The sequence below is a fragment of the Oryzias latipes genome, chromosome 2, assembly GCF_002234675.1.
Source record: "Oryzias latipes chromosome 2, ASM223467v1".
In the NCBI taxonomy this organism is placed as follows: domain Eukaryota; kingdom Metazoa; phylum Chordata; class Actinopteri; order Beloniformes; family Adrianichthyidae; genus Oryzias; species Oryzias latipes.
This window is the reverse complement of record NC_019860.2, coordinates 10,206,631-10,222,351: the sequence shown is the minus strand read 5'-3', so window position 1 is coordinate 10,222,351 and position 15,721 is coordinate 10,206,631. Positions and strand designations below refer to the sequence as shown.

The following is a 15,721-nucleotide window of genomic DNA, read 5'->3' as shown; positions in this document are numbered from 1 at the left end:
AGAATCGAGTATTCACCCGGAACATGGAATAAAGGAGGTTGTAATGTGAACTCCGCTCCAGCAGGGTGCAGTGTCGCGCCACTTTGCTGTAACCTTCATAATCACGAAGAAGTGTTAAGGATGCAGGCTATGGGGTTAGCAGGCTGTGACATCTCTTCTTTAAAACTGTAACGTTTTACAACCCACAATGGAACTCCCCGGTGTGATTAAATAAAACAATTCACAGGGGATTGTTGCAGAGTAAGCGTAGAGGCCGCCTGCTGAAGGCTTGCTCGTGCGATTAGCCTCGTTCGTAGCTAAGCTGCCGCGCGCGCGTGCACAACAAGCGCGTCTGTTATTAGCGGAGTCCAGATGGAAACAACTGTCCCGAAAAGACGAGACAAAAAGTCTCTGCGGGTGAAGGTGATCAGTCTGGGGAACGCAGAGGTGGGAAAGGTAAAGAAACGCTGGTTCAGGTAAACTTTAAGCTGCATCCAGGCTCAAACCCTCGTTGTTTAGTCATCATAACAGAGACTATAAACAACAGATTTACCCCAAATTTGAGATCACCTGGAGGCTTTTCTCTCATCGGATCCACGATTTTTAACACAGGAACATAAAATATGAATTACCCCCACTTTAATATAGAGTAACATCTTTCACAAACACATTTAATTTGAATTAAAACGTTGGCTTCTGTCTTAAAAACATACACAGTGAGGTAAAGATGATGTTTTGATTCCTCAGAGGTCCAGCAAATCTTATGCTAACCACAGTTTGCTTTAAGAATCAGCAGTAAAGCAGCAGACCGAAGTGAAGAAACCTCTTGCGCTCCATCCTACTTCTTAGAAGGTTTTCTGATGCAGCTGCAGAGCAGTTTGTCTTTCCTGTAACCTGATTGGTCCGTGAGTTTCTCCGCCAGCTGACCGCGTTTGTTCTGCAGAGCTGCATCATCAAACGTTACTGCGAGAAGAGGTTCGTCCCCAAGTATCTGGCCACCATCGGGATCGACTACGGCGTCACCAAGTGAGTCTACGTCCGGCGCCTTGCGTTTGTTGTGTCGACGCCGACAGTCACGTGTGCCGTGTGTCAGGGTACAGGTTCGGGACCGGGAGATCAAGGTGAACATCTTCGACATGGCCGGACACCCCTTTTTCTACGAGGTGGGGGCGCGACCTCTCCTAGCTGTGGCTCCGCCGCTCTCCTCTCCTGTCCGCCGCCAGTCACGCGACCTGTTCTGTCTCGCAGGTGCGGAACGAATTCTACAAGGACAGCCAAGGCGTGCTGCTGGTGTACGACGTGGGCGTGCGCGAGAGCTTCGAGGCCTTGGACAGCTGGCTGGGAGAGATGAAGCAGGAGATGGGCTCTCAGGCCAACATGGACAGCATCGTGTTCATCGTCTGTGCCAACAAGGTCATCAGCATATCGGGTCGTCCTAAAAATCTCCCCCCTATTTCTGGACTAGAAAGTTGCTTCATAGAAACACACATAGTGACGTTACGATCTGGTCTCTACAGGTGGACTTAACGAAAAGAAGGGTGGTGGATGAGGGCGAGGGCCGTTTGTGGGCGGAGTCCAGGGGCTTTCATTACTTCGAGACGTCGGCTCAGAGCGGCGAGGGCATCAACGAGATGTTCCAGGTACCATTTTTGCTTTTTTGGAGCAGGTCATGGTGACGGGCGGAGTAGGGGGGGGCCTCAGCTTGGTCCTCTCTGCAGGCCTTCTTCTCCTCCATCACCGACATGTGCGAGAACGGCGGGAAGCGGCCCGTGTCTGAGGTCAGCGTGGGCTTCACCAAAGAGCAGGCCGACACCATCAGGCGCATTCGCAACAGCAAGGACTCGTGGGATATGCTTGGGGTGAAACCCGGTGCCACTCGGTGAGTCGACTCTAGTTTCCCCTGCAGGAGATTCAGAATGTTCACGGGTAGTTTGGAAAATGTAGCGTTATTTCATAATAGCTTTAATCTGAGTTGATCCAATGTGCCAACATGTTAACTTTTTTTTGTTTTTGTTTTTTTTAGCTGTATTGTATTTGGGTAAATTTGGTTTAATCTAATTTTTAGTATGATTGGTCTACGTTTATTTAGTAACCCAACGTTTTAGGGCTGTGGATCGTTAGTCAGTTGACGATCCTAATCAAATCTTTCATGAACTTATTTCCGTAAACTGAATTTTAATCTAATTTTTATCTACAAAAAAAACTCTTGATATTTTATTTACTATGAATATTTGTTTACCTCCAACCACAGTGGCGCATGGGGTTTGTTAAGTTTATATATTAAAAATAAAAAAAAAGTCATAGTCATGTTATATTCACTATACTGTACTGCATTGGTCCCCAACCCTCTGGGCTGTGGACCGGTACCGGGCCGTGGGCCATTTGGTACCGGACTGCAGACAGAAAACAAATGCCCCTACATAAAAAAATTGTTTTTATTTCTGTTTTGTGTATGTTCTGAAACAGAAGGAAGTTTTATTTGGGAAAACTACCGTATTCTGTTCACCACATCTGTCTGTCAGAAGGTTCTCGTATTGCTAATTAGTAGCCCAAAGCTAATAAAAAACGTATTTGGAAAGTTTCTTTGGGGAGAAAAGAGTCAGTGAGGAACCCGAATAAGGTTCTTCAACTTCCAAGAACAAAGCTGCTGTTTACAGACAAAATCCCCCACATCTGGATTCATTGAGACAGTTCTCATGTGGCAGAAACCGCTCTGTTTGATACGCAGCGGTCGATTCTTGAATGTTTCACACACGCAGATGATAAAGATGTTTAGAAAATACCGGTTTTATGACGGTTGTGTCATTTCATTTTTCTTTATTTAACCATCACACCTTAAAATCAGATGCAGCTAAAGTTAGCATCCAGTTGTTAGCATCTACTCTGACGTCTTCATCTTCATCACAAAGTCTGCGTTCAAACCAGCCGTCAACATTTTACTAGTTAAGGATGAATTAGGCAGGCAGCTGTTAAAAAAACTAACACAGAAAATGTTCCTGTGATTAAAAATAAATACACAACGAATCACGATTTTTGTAAAAACAAAACATGAAAAACTCTGAGCCGGGGTTGAGTTCTCCATGCTATGATGGCATTTTGTGGACATATAAAAAACTGTAGTGTCCCTTTTATTTACATTTTTACAAATCGGAAACAACTTCTACAAATCAACAATTTTCCTTTACGTCATCCATCTACATCATCTGCATAAAAAGAAACACAAATGTTTTACTTTTAAACTCACTTTCTTTTTGTTGCATTTAATGTGAAAGATATTTTTTTTTTGGAAACCGAAAGCTAAAAAATATTACTCGCCAACTTCCACCCCGTTCTGATCTGTCCGTAAAAATTTGGGCTAACGATAATTTATTTGTTAGGCAACGATTATTGTTTACGTAAAATGATGGGGAATTCTTTTTTATTTATTTATTTTTTTATTTTTACCAAAGGTAATAGTGCTGTTACTAAGTCTGTGGAGGTTTTCGTCACGTATGTTACTGCTAGTGCTCGGCGTATAGTGCGTTCACAGAAATTAAAACTTTACAAGTATAGTTCGTGAATTTCAATTCCACCTGATAAAAGATCAAAAGTTTAAGGTCCCATGTAAGCTATATGCTAGCACAAAAAAGCCATAATTGGCTTGAAAGCTAAATTTCTAAACTTTCCATCCAACAATTAAAAACATGTTTTTATGAACATGGGTTTTACTTTATTGCAATTGGTGAACAATACAATAATATTTTAAATATTTTAAAAGTGACTTAGTTGGTAGCCAGGGTGCAGCACCCCAATCTTGTCTTTAAATCCATCCTCTTCAAGCATTGACGGAGGTCTCATTGCTTTAAGAAACACGTTCAGGATGCTCTGTGGAGGTGTTGCAGCCATCTTTGGTGAGCACTGGCTCCTCCCCAGTCTACAGTCAATGGTACATACCAGAATTTGGGACTTCAGTGTCTAGAACGCCTGTGATCGCGGGTAGCTACTTAAGTTTTTAAGTCTGGTTGCGAGCTCTACGTACTAATCGGGCGTTCGCGCTGGCAGTTCAACCGTTCAAAGTTTTTCTCACTAAATCGCAGCACTGTGACCAATTGTGGACATGGCTTTAGTAGTGACGTGGGCGTCCGCTTCAAAACACGGAAGTACCAGCTGTTGTAAACTTGGTCATGTAGGAGACCTCAATAATTGTTTTTTGTGTCCGGTGGGATTACTAAGACTGTTGTGAGAAGGGCGTTTACAGGAACAAAGCCGTGAAACAAAACGTCTTTGAACCGCTTTGACTTTGCGCGCCCGGCCCCTTCCTATTGTAGATGGCAGACAAGCCCGAATAAACGGTAAATAAACAAAAGATGCGCGTTCTAGAATGCGCCACACATGGTCGGGGTGAACGCAGCATAAAATGTACGACTGTGTCCATCTTCTTCTGTTGTTGAGGAAGGGGTAAACTCCTTCAAAAGTTCCTGTTGTGCTGTCCGATCCCAACGACCATGGATGGTGGTCATAATAAAAATGTATAATACCAAAAAACAACAAAAATTCGTAGACAATACCAAATTAGCATAGACTAATCGTTGAAAGCATTGTCTGACATTAAACCGGTGCGAGGCCTGAAACAGGTTGGTCTACTGTTCTACTGTATTGATAAAGATTGCAATAATCTAACCAGATTTTTTTTTTTCCTGGAACAGCTCATGGAAAACCGAGTTCTCGGATACTCGTTATAGCAACTATACCATATTTATTAAAAGTGCAAATCCGTTATCTTGGATGGCACACATATTCATACACATTCATACACACATATTGAATGAATGAATGAACACATATTCATATTTGATTTTCATAAAACGGATCACTGTTTTAAAGTATTTAAATGCTTATTACAGCCTTATTTACTTTTCTTATGAAAATTGCTTATCACAATTTTTAATTCAAAAATATTTCTACTCAGTTTTCAACAAACAGATCACAGTTATTAGAGTATTCAGATACTTCTTACAGCCCCTGTAAGCAGAACGAGGATATCCGTTAAAGGCCTATTTACTATTCATTTCTATATTTACAATGATCGCAAAGCAGCGAAATCGTATGTCACATATTTGTACTTTTTCTGGAACAGATTGCGAATGTCCAAGTATGAGGGTACATGAGGGTAGATCGCATTCCGGCAAAGATAAATAACCCGAAAAATTAAAAAGTACTTCTATAAAATCTGTCAGGGAATCAAAGTCCTCACCCAGAAGTACGGGACTTAATTGACATGGAGAACGGCCAATCGGACATCCTCTGATACAGACGTCACTGCACATGCGTGTTTAAATACACTGAGCGCAAATTCTGTCATGAGAGAGTCGCAACTTGCCCCACGGCACGTCAAGTCCCCGGCAGAAGACCACTCCGGACAACTAGAGTATTTAGCCCCGTGAGTCTCCTGCTGCTGCCTGCTCCGTAGTCTCTCTCCCCCCACACACACACCCCCTTTCCGTGGCACGCGCTCCTCACGGAGCCAGCAGGCTTAAAAGCCATGCTCCCCCCATTGCACGGTTTACAGCAGAGCATGACATACGGTAGTCGCTGCTTTCTGTCTTTGTAATAAAACACCTCGTCTGTTAATACAAAAGTATCTTTGTGTAATCTTAAGGCCCGTACACACCGGGACGAATATTCGCCAGGCGTTATTCGCCAGCTTTTTTTGCCACGTCTTTTGTGTTCACACCCAGGCGATTTTCACTGACGATAAGCCGAGCGAACATGCAATTTCATTCCCTGACATTAGATGGCGCTTAATATAAACAGAAATACTCCTGTACACAAGGTGGCGCTGCGCAACTTTACGCTTCTTAAAGTCGCTTTTCACTCAGAAGAAGAGAGCAAGTATTTACGCGCTTGTCAGAATCAAACAAAGAAAACATTAATATTTCCAGCACCAGTAGCTCCAACTGGTGCTTGGTTCGGGGATATTTTAGAATGTCCGTCATTATTTTTTCGCGGCTGTGTAGATACAACTTGGCGTCTATCTTCTTCGCTGGTATGTGTGCTCAGCAAGGCAGTTTTGTGTTTGAGCGCCCCCAAGTTGTGTTTTACTGTAACTTCAGAAGCTCCAGACACGTGTGCAAAAGCGGCATTCTCATTGGCCGAATAGATTTCGACGCGAGGCGTAAAAAAAAACTAAAACAAACCCGAGGCGTTTTTTTTTTTTTTGACGCTTTTCGCGTCGGTGTGCACACTCTCATTGGTGCCCTTTGTTTAGTCACGAGGCGTTAAACGTCGGCGAAAATCGCAGGCGAAATTCGTCCCGGTGTGAACGGGCCTTTACGGTGTAGTTTTTAATTATCAGTACATAAACGATGTAATCTGGGCTCCAGACTAACTATTTTCACTAGGAGCACTGTGGCCCCCAACTGAAAATTTTAGGGGCACAACCAGAAAATTTAGGGGCGCATACCGTAAATCAACATTCTAACCAAATCTACTAATTTCCACTGTATTAATAATAAATACTTTAATAATAGATGCAGAAATTACAATGTGCTGTTCTAAATTTAGTGTCACATTTGAATCTGCACTTTTGAAGATGCAACAACAAGGTAAACTGACAGCACCATCGCTGTCATGACAGTACAAATACTAAACAAAATACCATACATTCAGAAGTTTTTAGTAACACAGTGATTACCGTAGTAACCTTTCGGTCATTTCACAGTTACAAACAACACTTAAATGTATGTAAACATTAGAGGATGGAAATTCATGTTGGCGACACCAAATAAGTGCAGCCAAGATGCACAATAAGCGTGTTTGAGATCACCCAGATGGACGCAACGCTGCGCAGATCACCTGGTGTGAGATGTATATTTTTGTTTTTGCTCCAACATCACCTGTCAATCAAAACAAAAACATCACTAGAAAGGGGTGGGAGCAAGGCCCCAACCTGAGCGAACGCAGCTGGAAATTTAGTACTGAACTGACTGAAAGCTGCCCTACAGACTACAAAACAATGCATTATGGGACATGTGTCCTGATGGGTTTTTTGTAGTTCACTGATCAATTAAAATAATTTAATATGCCAACTGATTAAAAATAGCAACATAAATTACAAAACATTAAAATAATTATAAAAGATATAATATCACAAATCATACTCAGGGGAAGAGGCATATTAAAACTAAATTGAATGTTAAGGACTACAACTTCCTGTTCTCCTTAAGTCTCGCTGCAGCTTCGCCTTCACCCCCCCCCCCCCCCCCCCCAGGCGCGGCGCTGGTTCATCTTAAACACGTCTTTCGTTACATTTTCCCCACATGTTTTAAATGTGTCCAAGACTAAATCGTGTTGTCGCTCACACGTGTTTAATGTCAGAGCCCCGTTAGTTGTCACGCATGTACGTGTGGGACATTTATTCTCCTCAGCTGACTATCTCCCGCGGGAGCGGTGTCATGTCGTTACAGCCGTGCATGAGAGCCGTGGTTTACTTCACGAGTTTGAGACCCCTGCTGTACACTCTGGCACTGGTACACTAGCCGCAGGTCAGAAGAATGAATCAATAGTTCGCTTATTCATAGCTCAGACGCACATATCAGGTTGTGACATTTGTCTCAGTTTCCTTCCCACAGATGTTTACGCGCGCTCGATTATCTCTAGGCCCCGCCCCCTCCACGCATTTAGCCACGTACAGTGGCATTCCCTATTCTTCTCACACGCAGTGGCTGCCTCACAGACAGGCGTCACGCGAGTGTGTGCTCGTGTTTCATGAGTATGTCTGCGAGTGTGTGTGTTTGCGAGTGTGTGTGTGCGCTCGCGTCTCATTGATTATTTCATTGATCATTGACGTGCCCCTTCCACGTTTAATGTATAAAAAATACGGAGGGTGGGGGAGGCAAATTTACTGGTCGCACATGTGCGACTGGATGTAAAATTCAGTCGCACACTCTAAAATTTTGGTCGCAAAATGCGACCAAATGGTCGCAGTCTGGAGCCCTGGTAATGTATTTATAGTTTGTAATACTATGTTTATCAAACAGTACTTTAGTCTCAAATTACCATATATACACATACACACACACAAACAAATTTTATATATATATATATGTGTATGGATATATATATATATATATATATATATATATATATATATATATATATATATATATATATATATATATATATATATATATATATATATATATATATATATATATATGTATGGATATATATATATATATATATATATGTATGGATATATATATCTATACAAATATAGATATGTGTGTATATATATATATAGATGGATAGATAGATCTTCAAGATATTGTCGTCTCAAAAGTAGCTCACATGCCAAAAAAGTGTGGTCACTCCTGCGTTAGAGCCTAACTATATCTATTTGTTGTTGGCAGTGAAGTAAGCATTGAATGACAGATTTAGGCCTTCGCTGTCCTCAGGAGTCTGTTTGTGTCCTGAAAGAACCTTCTAATAGCCGGTGAACAGTTTAAATCGTTGCCAGGGTGACGCTCACCTGCAGTCGCCTCATTAAATCACACCCACATCGTGTCGAGCACTGGTTCATGAAGTCGTCGGTGTCTCTCTGTGACATCACTTTGCCTCCGTGTTTCCAGGGAGGAGGTGAACAAGGCCTACAGGAAGCTGGCCGTCTTGCTCCACCCGGATAAATGCGTGGCGCCCGGCAGCGAGGACGCTTTCAAGGCGGTGGTGAACGCCCGTACCTCACTGTTAAAGAACATTAAGTAAGATACGCGTCACTGCGGGCTGAGGACTCACGACCGACGACTGCAGGAAACGCCACACCGACGTCTCATTGAACCAACGCACGGAGATGAGGGCTGCAGGGCTCCTGGTCACACGCTCAAACGAGAATTCTGAATGACATTTTTCATCCTTTTTCGGTTTGGAATCTAAAATGAGAGTTTTTTAATTTAAATCATTTTTTTGTTTTCTATTTTAAGAGCTGGACTACTAAGAATTAAAAAAAACAGTTAAAGAAACCATTTAATTTAATCTTACATGAAAAAAGCTGCTGAATTCAACAACTTATTTGGAGTAAAGGTTAATATTAAAAAAAACTGAATTAGATCTAAAAGAAAATTGACAAGAAAAATTGTGAAAAACACATTTCAAAATAAAACAGATTGTTAAAAACAGCTTTAGGAGAAAGCTTTTCAAAATAAAAGAAGTCATTGTGCTTATTTAATTGGTATTTGTTTGGAGTTTAGATGTTAGACATATTTTAAGTTAGATCTCAATATTCTTCAAAGTGTACTTATTCAAAACATTAGATTTAGTATTTATATTTATTAGATAAAATATATAATTTATTTTAACACTCAAATAATATTAAACTATATTTTTGGCATTATTTGGGTGAGTGTCTTCCAGCTCCTGCGGCTCTTCTCTTCCTCTCATCAGTGTTTCAATGTTTCAAGTCCAGTCACGGTTTTACATGTTGTTGTTGTTGTTGTTCACTGTTGTTTGATGTTCTGCCAAATCATTAACGGTGAGAAATGACAAAAATCGAGTGCATGTTGGATTTGTCACTTCATGTTCTTGAAAAGCTAAAGGAGGCTCCGCCTCTTCGTTGCACCTGCCCACAAGCCAATCAGCGCTCTGGAGGACTCCATCCAAAAATGATCCATGTAATGGATTGAAGAGGAAATGTGCAATATTTATAATTTTGTGTGTGTGTTTTTTTTTTTAAGTTATTTAATTAAACAATTTGTGTCCAAAAAGTGTTACAAACGTACAAAACTTAGTTTTACGCAAAGATTCGAAAAAAACTTTTTTTTCATTAAAAAAGGTGTTCTCTATTCTCTATTACTCTATTTCAAACTCTTTTTTTCTTTTCTTTAAATTCCTGTACATCTATTGAGCTTGTTAAAGCTGCCAATTTATTTTGTTTGTTTTTGAAGTAAAACTTTTGCTGTTGGTTAGTTTTTTTTTTCCCGGTGTGCCGTCAGTTGCTGATGAAAACACTAAGTGCTCAAAAAAAAAAAAGACAGAGGCTGTGTCCGAATTCCTTCACTATTCACTACATAGTGCACTATATAGTGCGTTCGCCATTTTGCAGTGCTGTCCGAGTCTACAATTCCAAAACTGAGTGCCCTACAAAATTTCCCAGAAGTCTCTGGGACAAACCAGTGTGCATCGATGCTCACTAGATTGACGAAGATAGACCACAATACATTGCGATTAAACAATTTTGCCAAAAACATGTATTTAACTTTTGGGATCCAGTTTTGTTACATTTTATGCAGATGACTACAGGTTTTTTTTGACCAACCAATATACTTTATATACTTTGAAAATGCATTTTCTTGTCAGCTAAATTCACAATTGTTGAACCAAGTTGATTTTTAAACATTTTCTTATATTTTCTCTAATAAGAAAAAAAGAAATTTAGTGAGCATGGTGTCCAAATTGCTTTCAAAATTCAGGGCACTACATAGTGCGGCACTATATAGTTTTTTTAGTAGTTAGGGTGGGAATTTGGACAGAGCTCTAATGTGTTTGTCTATGCCTCTTGTTTCCTCCCTACCTCCAGCCCTTTGTTTCATGTTTTCGCTGCGTTTCTCAGCGGACCGTCGGATTCTCGTTCCTTTGAGTCACTTCTGGTCTGCATGATGGACGTTTCGTGTGCCATCGAAACTCTCGATGTTCACAGAACCACAAAAACTTCCTCAGCTTTTCACTGACCTTTGGTTTGGTTTGAACCTGGACTTGGAATGGAACTTGTTTTGTGTCGCAAAAGGTTCTCTCACGCCCGTTGTTTACACGATGAAGATGAGCAGTTTCCTCCAACAGCATGAACATTTCCCAGGTTTACGTTTGTACGTGTGTGTCTGTGGTAACGGGAATGAATAAAGGCGCTCTCATCTTCCTCACGTCTACTCTTTATGGGGTTTTTACAGACGCCCAACCGCTGTCCTAAAGATCTTTTCTTTATTGCTGTTGTTGATCATCTCCCATGTTGATTGGTTGAACATACCTGATCCAGGTGGTCAGGGAAAGGAGATTTTTACAGGCATGGAGGAGCAGTTAACATGAAAAATGGATATAAATACAAACAAAAACTGTTTTAAAATTAAAATGACACATTTCAAAGAAATTGTAAATTGTGATGTTATTTCCGCTCTAACACGGCGTCTATTGTTTGTGCCGACTGTACAAAACTTTGGGAGACCATTATGACGGCTGTGCAGCACATCAAAGGAGGGACGACACAGCAGACGCTTTGTTGGAGCAGATATGACGTCAGCATAACCTCTATCCCCTCCAATGTCAATCATGTCCCTTTAGCCAATGAGCTCAAAGCCCCACCCCCATGTAAAATTCGATTCAACACCAAAACGAAATGACTGAATAGAAATTATGAATTGAAGACTAAATTCAAAGAGAAACGAAAAAACAAAAGTTTAAAATCCAAAACAGCAGCGGTTACAAATGAATGGTTTTATTATGTAAGATTTTTAGGTTTATTTTCATTTACGTTTCAGATTTACAATTGTTTTTTCAATTTTTTAAAAATTTCTTCCAAGTTTGCATTATATCTTTTTTTAAATTTACAATTTTTTAAATTTCAGTATTTCGTTCAAGTTTAAAATTGTTATTACATTACATTTTTTGTTTAAATTTCGCATTTTTCTTTTTTGTTTCATTCATTCATTCATTCATTTTCTTAACCGTTTTTCCCTTTCGGGGTCACGGGGCTGCTGGAGCCTATCCCGGCCACTTGTGGGCAAAGGCAGGGGACAACCTGGACAGCTCGCCAGTCTGTTGCAGGGTATGAATGAATGAAAATGAATGAATTTAATTTAGATTTTTTTTTTAGATTACAACTATTTTTCAAATTTTCCATGGTTTTTCTAAGTTTGCACTATACATTTTTCAAACTAAGATTTTTTTTTTTCAAATTTCCAAATTTGTTTCAAGCTTAAAATATATTTTCAATTACTTTACATTTTTTAGCCAGAAATGTCTACTTTTCTTTTTTAGCATAGATTTTTTTTAAATTACAATTATATTTCAGATTTTCAATATTTCTTTCAAGTTTGCACTATAGCATTTTGAAATTTAGGTTTTTTACTTATCCCTTTTTTTCAATTTCTGTATTTCTCTAAAGTTTCAAATCGATTTATTTTTATATCTATATCTATACAGATATATATAATCACAACAATCAATGATTGCCCAAAATCAACAGTGTGGGACATCCTGAGAAAGAAGGAAAGCACTGGTGAACTCAGCAACACAAAAGGACCTACAGATGGGCAACGACCCAAAACATACAGTCAAAGCAACTCAGGAGTTTATTAAAGCAAAGAGGTGGAATATCCTTTAATGGCCAAGTCAGTCACCTGATCTTAACCCAATTGAGCAGCATTTCACTTGTTGAAGACCTTCAGACAGAAAGGCCCACAAACAAACAGGAACTGAAAGCCGCTGCAGTAAAGGCCTGGCAGAGCATTCAGAAGGAGAAAACCCAGCATCTGGTGATGTCCATGACTTCAAGACTTCATGCTGTCATTGCCAACAAAAGGTTTTCAACCAAATATTAGTAATGACCATTTTGCTTTCAGTTATTTCATTTTTTGTCCAATTACTTTCGAGCCCATGAAATGAAGGGATTGTGTTTAAAAGAATTTAGTTTTTCACATTTTTATGCAATCTTTTTGTTCAACCCATGGAATAAAAGCTGAAAGTCTGCACTTCAATGGCATCTGAGTTGTTTTATTTAAAATTCACTGGGGTACTGCACAGAATCAAAATGAGAAAGAATGTGTCTCTGTCCAAATATTTATGGTTCTGACTGTATTTCAAAAATATATTTCAGAAACTAACCGAGCTATTTCAAGCGTTTCAAAGTCAATCATCTCAGAAATAGCATGTAACTTTCAATTGGCTTGCAGAACATTAAAGTGGGAGACAGTGTAGCTGCAGATAGAGAATCCTGCAGGATTTCTGAAGCAGTGGATCATCCCAATAGTATCCCAACTGCAGATTTTTACTGGGAAAAAAAATGTAAACCCAAGCTGACCTGGTTGGAGATCTGCCAGTCTTGGTGCAGACACACGCTTCCCCAGAGTTAATCTGGGTGATTATTGTGCTGCCTTTGTCTGTTCAGGAGGACCCACCTGTGGATTAGGTTGGGACATCTGCTGGCTTTTATCAGCTCATTACAGATGGCCTCGATCTTTGGGACTCTCAGGGAGCTGATTCCATTAGAGCCTAAAAGAAACCCACAACCTAGACCTGGACATGACCATGTTTTTTCTTTTGGAAGCTGCAGATGACATGGAAAGTCTGAGTCAAGAGAAATGAAACATTTAACACTGAAGACCGAAGAGGAAGAAATGGACTCCTGAGTCAAACATTGGAGGTCGACCATGTGTGCCATGTGGAGGAAAAACTGATGTAGGCTAAAGACCAGCAACAGGAAGAAACAGCTATTAAAGAGGAGTTCAACATCTGAATGAAGTTTCAGGTATTTATCCTCCATTACACCTGCAGGGTTTATTTTGTTTTGAAAGAACCTCAGAGATGCTTTTGCTGTAAAATGTCAAAAGATTCTCTCAGAAATCTCTCCTGTCACAACATAGAAATCCCTGCCTCATAAAATAATGTTTTTCCTGTAATTCAGAGACATGGTGATGACAATGACATATTATCTGCTCTGATTTAAAACAATTATTTTTTGTTATTTAAAAAAACTATTATTAATCTTTGTTTTCTTGATTCATTGTAGTTCATTAAGGTAACTTGATTAGAGTCAACAAAACACTTCAGCTGAAAAGTCCACTCTGTTCTATAATATTGATTGTAGTAGAAGAAAAAATTAATAAAAATGTAACTGAACTGGATACTAATTCTTCTCTTATATGTGTTGACCTAGGGAAAAAAACAATATTAATAAGAATAAACTGAACTTTAATCTTTAATCTTAATTTTAGCTGAAAATACTTATTTCAAAAGCGTATAAAGTTAATTGGTCAGTCAAAAAATATGGCGTTGTCTGCATAAAATGTAACAAAACTGGATCTTAATTCTTATCTTAGATACGTTGTCCTCTGAGAAAAAAAAAAAAAATCCACTTTAGTCTACAATCGTGATTTTAAAAGGGTTTGAAGCAAATAAGTAACCTAAACAGAATGGGATCTGAATTTTTATCTTATATGGATTGTCCTCTGACAAAAGTAATTTAAAAATAATGAAATAAATTCAACTTTGTTCTATATTTTTCCATTTTAGCTGTCAAAAAACAACTACAAAGTTGTACAAAGTGAATCGGTTGGTCAAAAAACCCATTCTTAATTCCTATTTTGGATACCTTGTTCTCTGAGAAAATTAATAAGAAAATGTTTAAAAATCAACTTTATTCAAGAATTGTGAATTTAGCTGACAAGAAAATGCATTTTAAAAGTATATAAAGTATGGTTGGTCAAAAAAAACATGAAGTCATCTGCATAAGATATAACAAAACTGGATCCCAAAAGTAACAGAATAGAGCTGAATTCCTATCTTAAATACATTGTCCTCAGGGAAAACTAATAAAAAAGGAAAAGCTGACAAGAAACATTTCTGAAAGTGTACAAAGTGAACCGTTTTCACAAAAAACCATGGCATTGTCTGCATAAAAATGTAACAGGACTAACCCTAATTTCTATCGTAGATGCAAAAAAAGAGCTGGTTTAGCAGGTCATCATGACATTTTTTAGCTTTAAAGTTGAAATAATTTGCCTTGCAATGTAGGGCTTAGAGCCAAAGTAATCTGACAGAGATCGTTTACCTGACTTTACTGATTTTAATTTAAAAGGATTTTTTTTTTTGCCTGGATTCATTGGGTACAGATAAAGTCCTGCTGTTGTCTGATTGGATTAACCCTGAAACCTCCAGCTGACTCTGCTCAGCCATGTCGATGTTCTGTGACTAACAGTCTTGACATTTAAGTACAACACACAAGAAAAATGAAGTTTTGTAGATTTTCTGACCTGCTTTTTGGATCCGCCTCCCATCAGGAACTACCATGGAAGACACCTGTGGCACCTTTTCATCAGGAACTACCATGGAAGACAACTGTGGCACCTTTTCATCAGGAACTACCATGGAGGACAACTGTGGCACCCTGGGAAATGGTGACTGTGAATCTGCCAGTGACATCACCTTCAGTGCAGAAGTTGAACCAGCGCCCAAACTGCAGAGGAAGCACCTTCTGTGGCAGAATGCCGTCAGGAACATCATCGAGCAGCACAATCTGTACTCGCTGAAGCTCGCCGGGGGGCTGGGGCGCGAGCGGCACCGCATCACAGTCACAGACGCCTACATCGCAGATATCAACAGGTGACCCACTGTGACCTCAGCCGTTCCAAAGGTCAGCAGCGTTTGCTTGACTCGGGTTTTGGTTCCTCAGGCAGATCCGTAGCAAAGCTTCTCGGGGAAACTTTTGGCAGAAGCGGCGTTCCTCTGCAGCACGGATCCACCCAAGCGTCCGGCCGTCCTCTGTGAAAGCCCGGCCCAAACCGTGCACTGACTCTGACTTCTTTGTGTCGTGTGGATCAACCGTACACGGTGTCTTCATTCCCACCTTGCAGCTCACCTTCAAGTAAAGACACAAACAACAACACTCCTTTAAAACCACACAAATAAGGACTAATTTTGTATCTTTTTTTTAAATTCACTTTGTGTAAAAGATTAAATGTAATCTTTGATATCTTTCTGCCGTACCCCATTTATGAACCCT

General features: G+C 39.8%; 1 protein-coding gene across 1 annotated transcript; it reads left to right on the top strand.

Annotated features, from left to right (window-relative positions):
• Positions 1-79: 79 nt before the first annotated feature.
• On the top strand, positions 80-10,864 carry dnajc27 (DnaJ heat shock protein family (Hsp40) member C27). Its single transcript, XM_004066446.4, has 7 exons — positions 80-435; positions 923-1,005; positions 1,073-1,142; positions 1,228-1,392; positions 1,497-1,619; positions 1,698-1,858; positions 8,589-10,864. Exons 1-7 carry the CDS (start codon positions 352-354, stop codon positions 8,719-8,721), a joined length of 819 nt encoding a protein of 272 aa, XP_004066494.1. The 5' UTR covers positions 80-351; the 3' UTR covers positions 8,722-10,864.
• The last annotated feature ends 4,857 nt before the right edge of the window (positions 10,865-15,721 follow it).

Coding starts and splice junctions, on each gene's coding strand:
- dnajc27 (XM_004066446.4), top strand. CDS start 352: ATGGAAACAACTGTCCCGAAAAGACGAGACAAAAAGTCTCTGCGGGTG. Junction 436..922: donor GGAACGCAGAGGTGGGAAAG/GTAAAGAAACGC, acceptor TTTGTTCTGCAG/AGCTGCATCATCAAACGTTA. Junction 1,393..1,496: donor TCATCGTCTGTGCCAACAAG/GTCATCAGCATA, acceptor TGGTCTCTACAG/GTGGACTTAACGAAAAGAAG.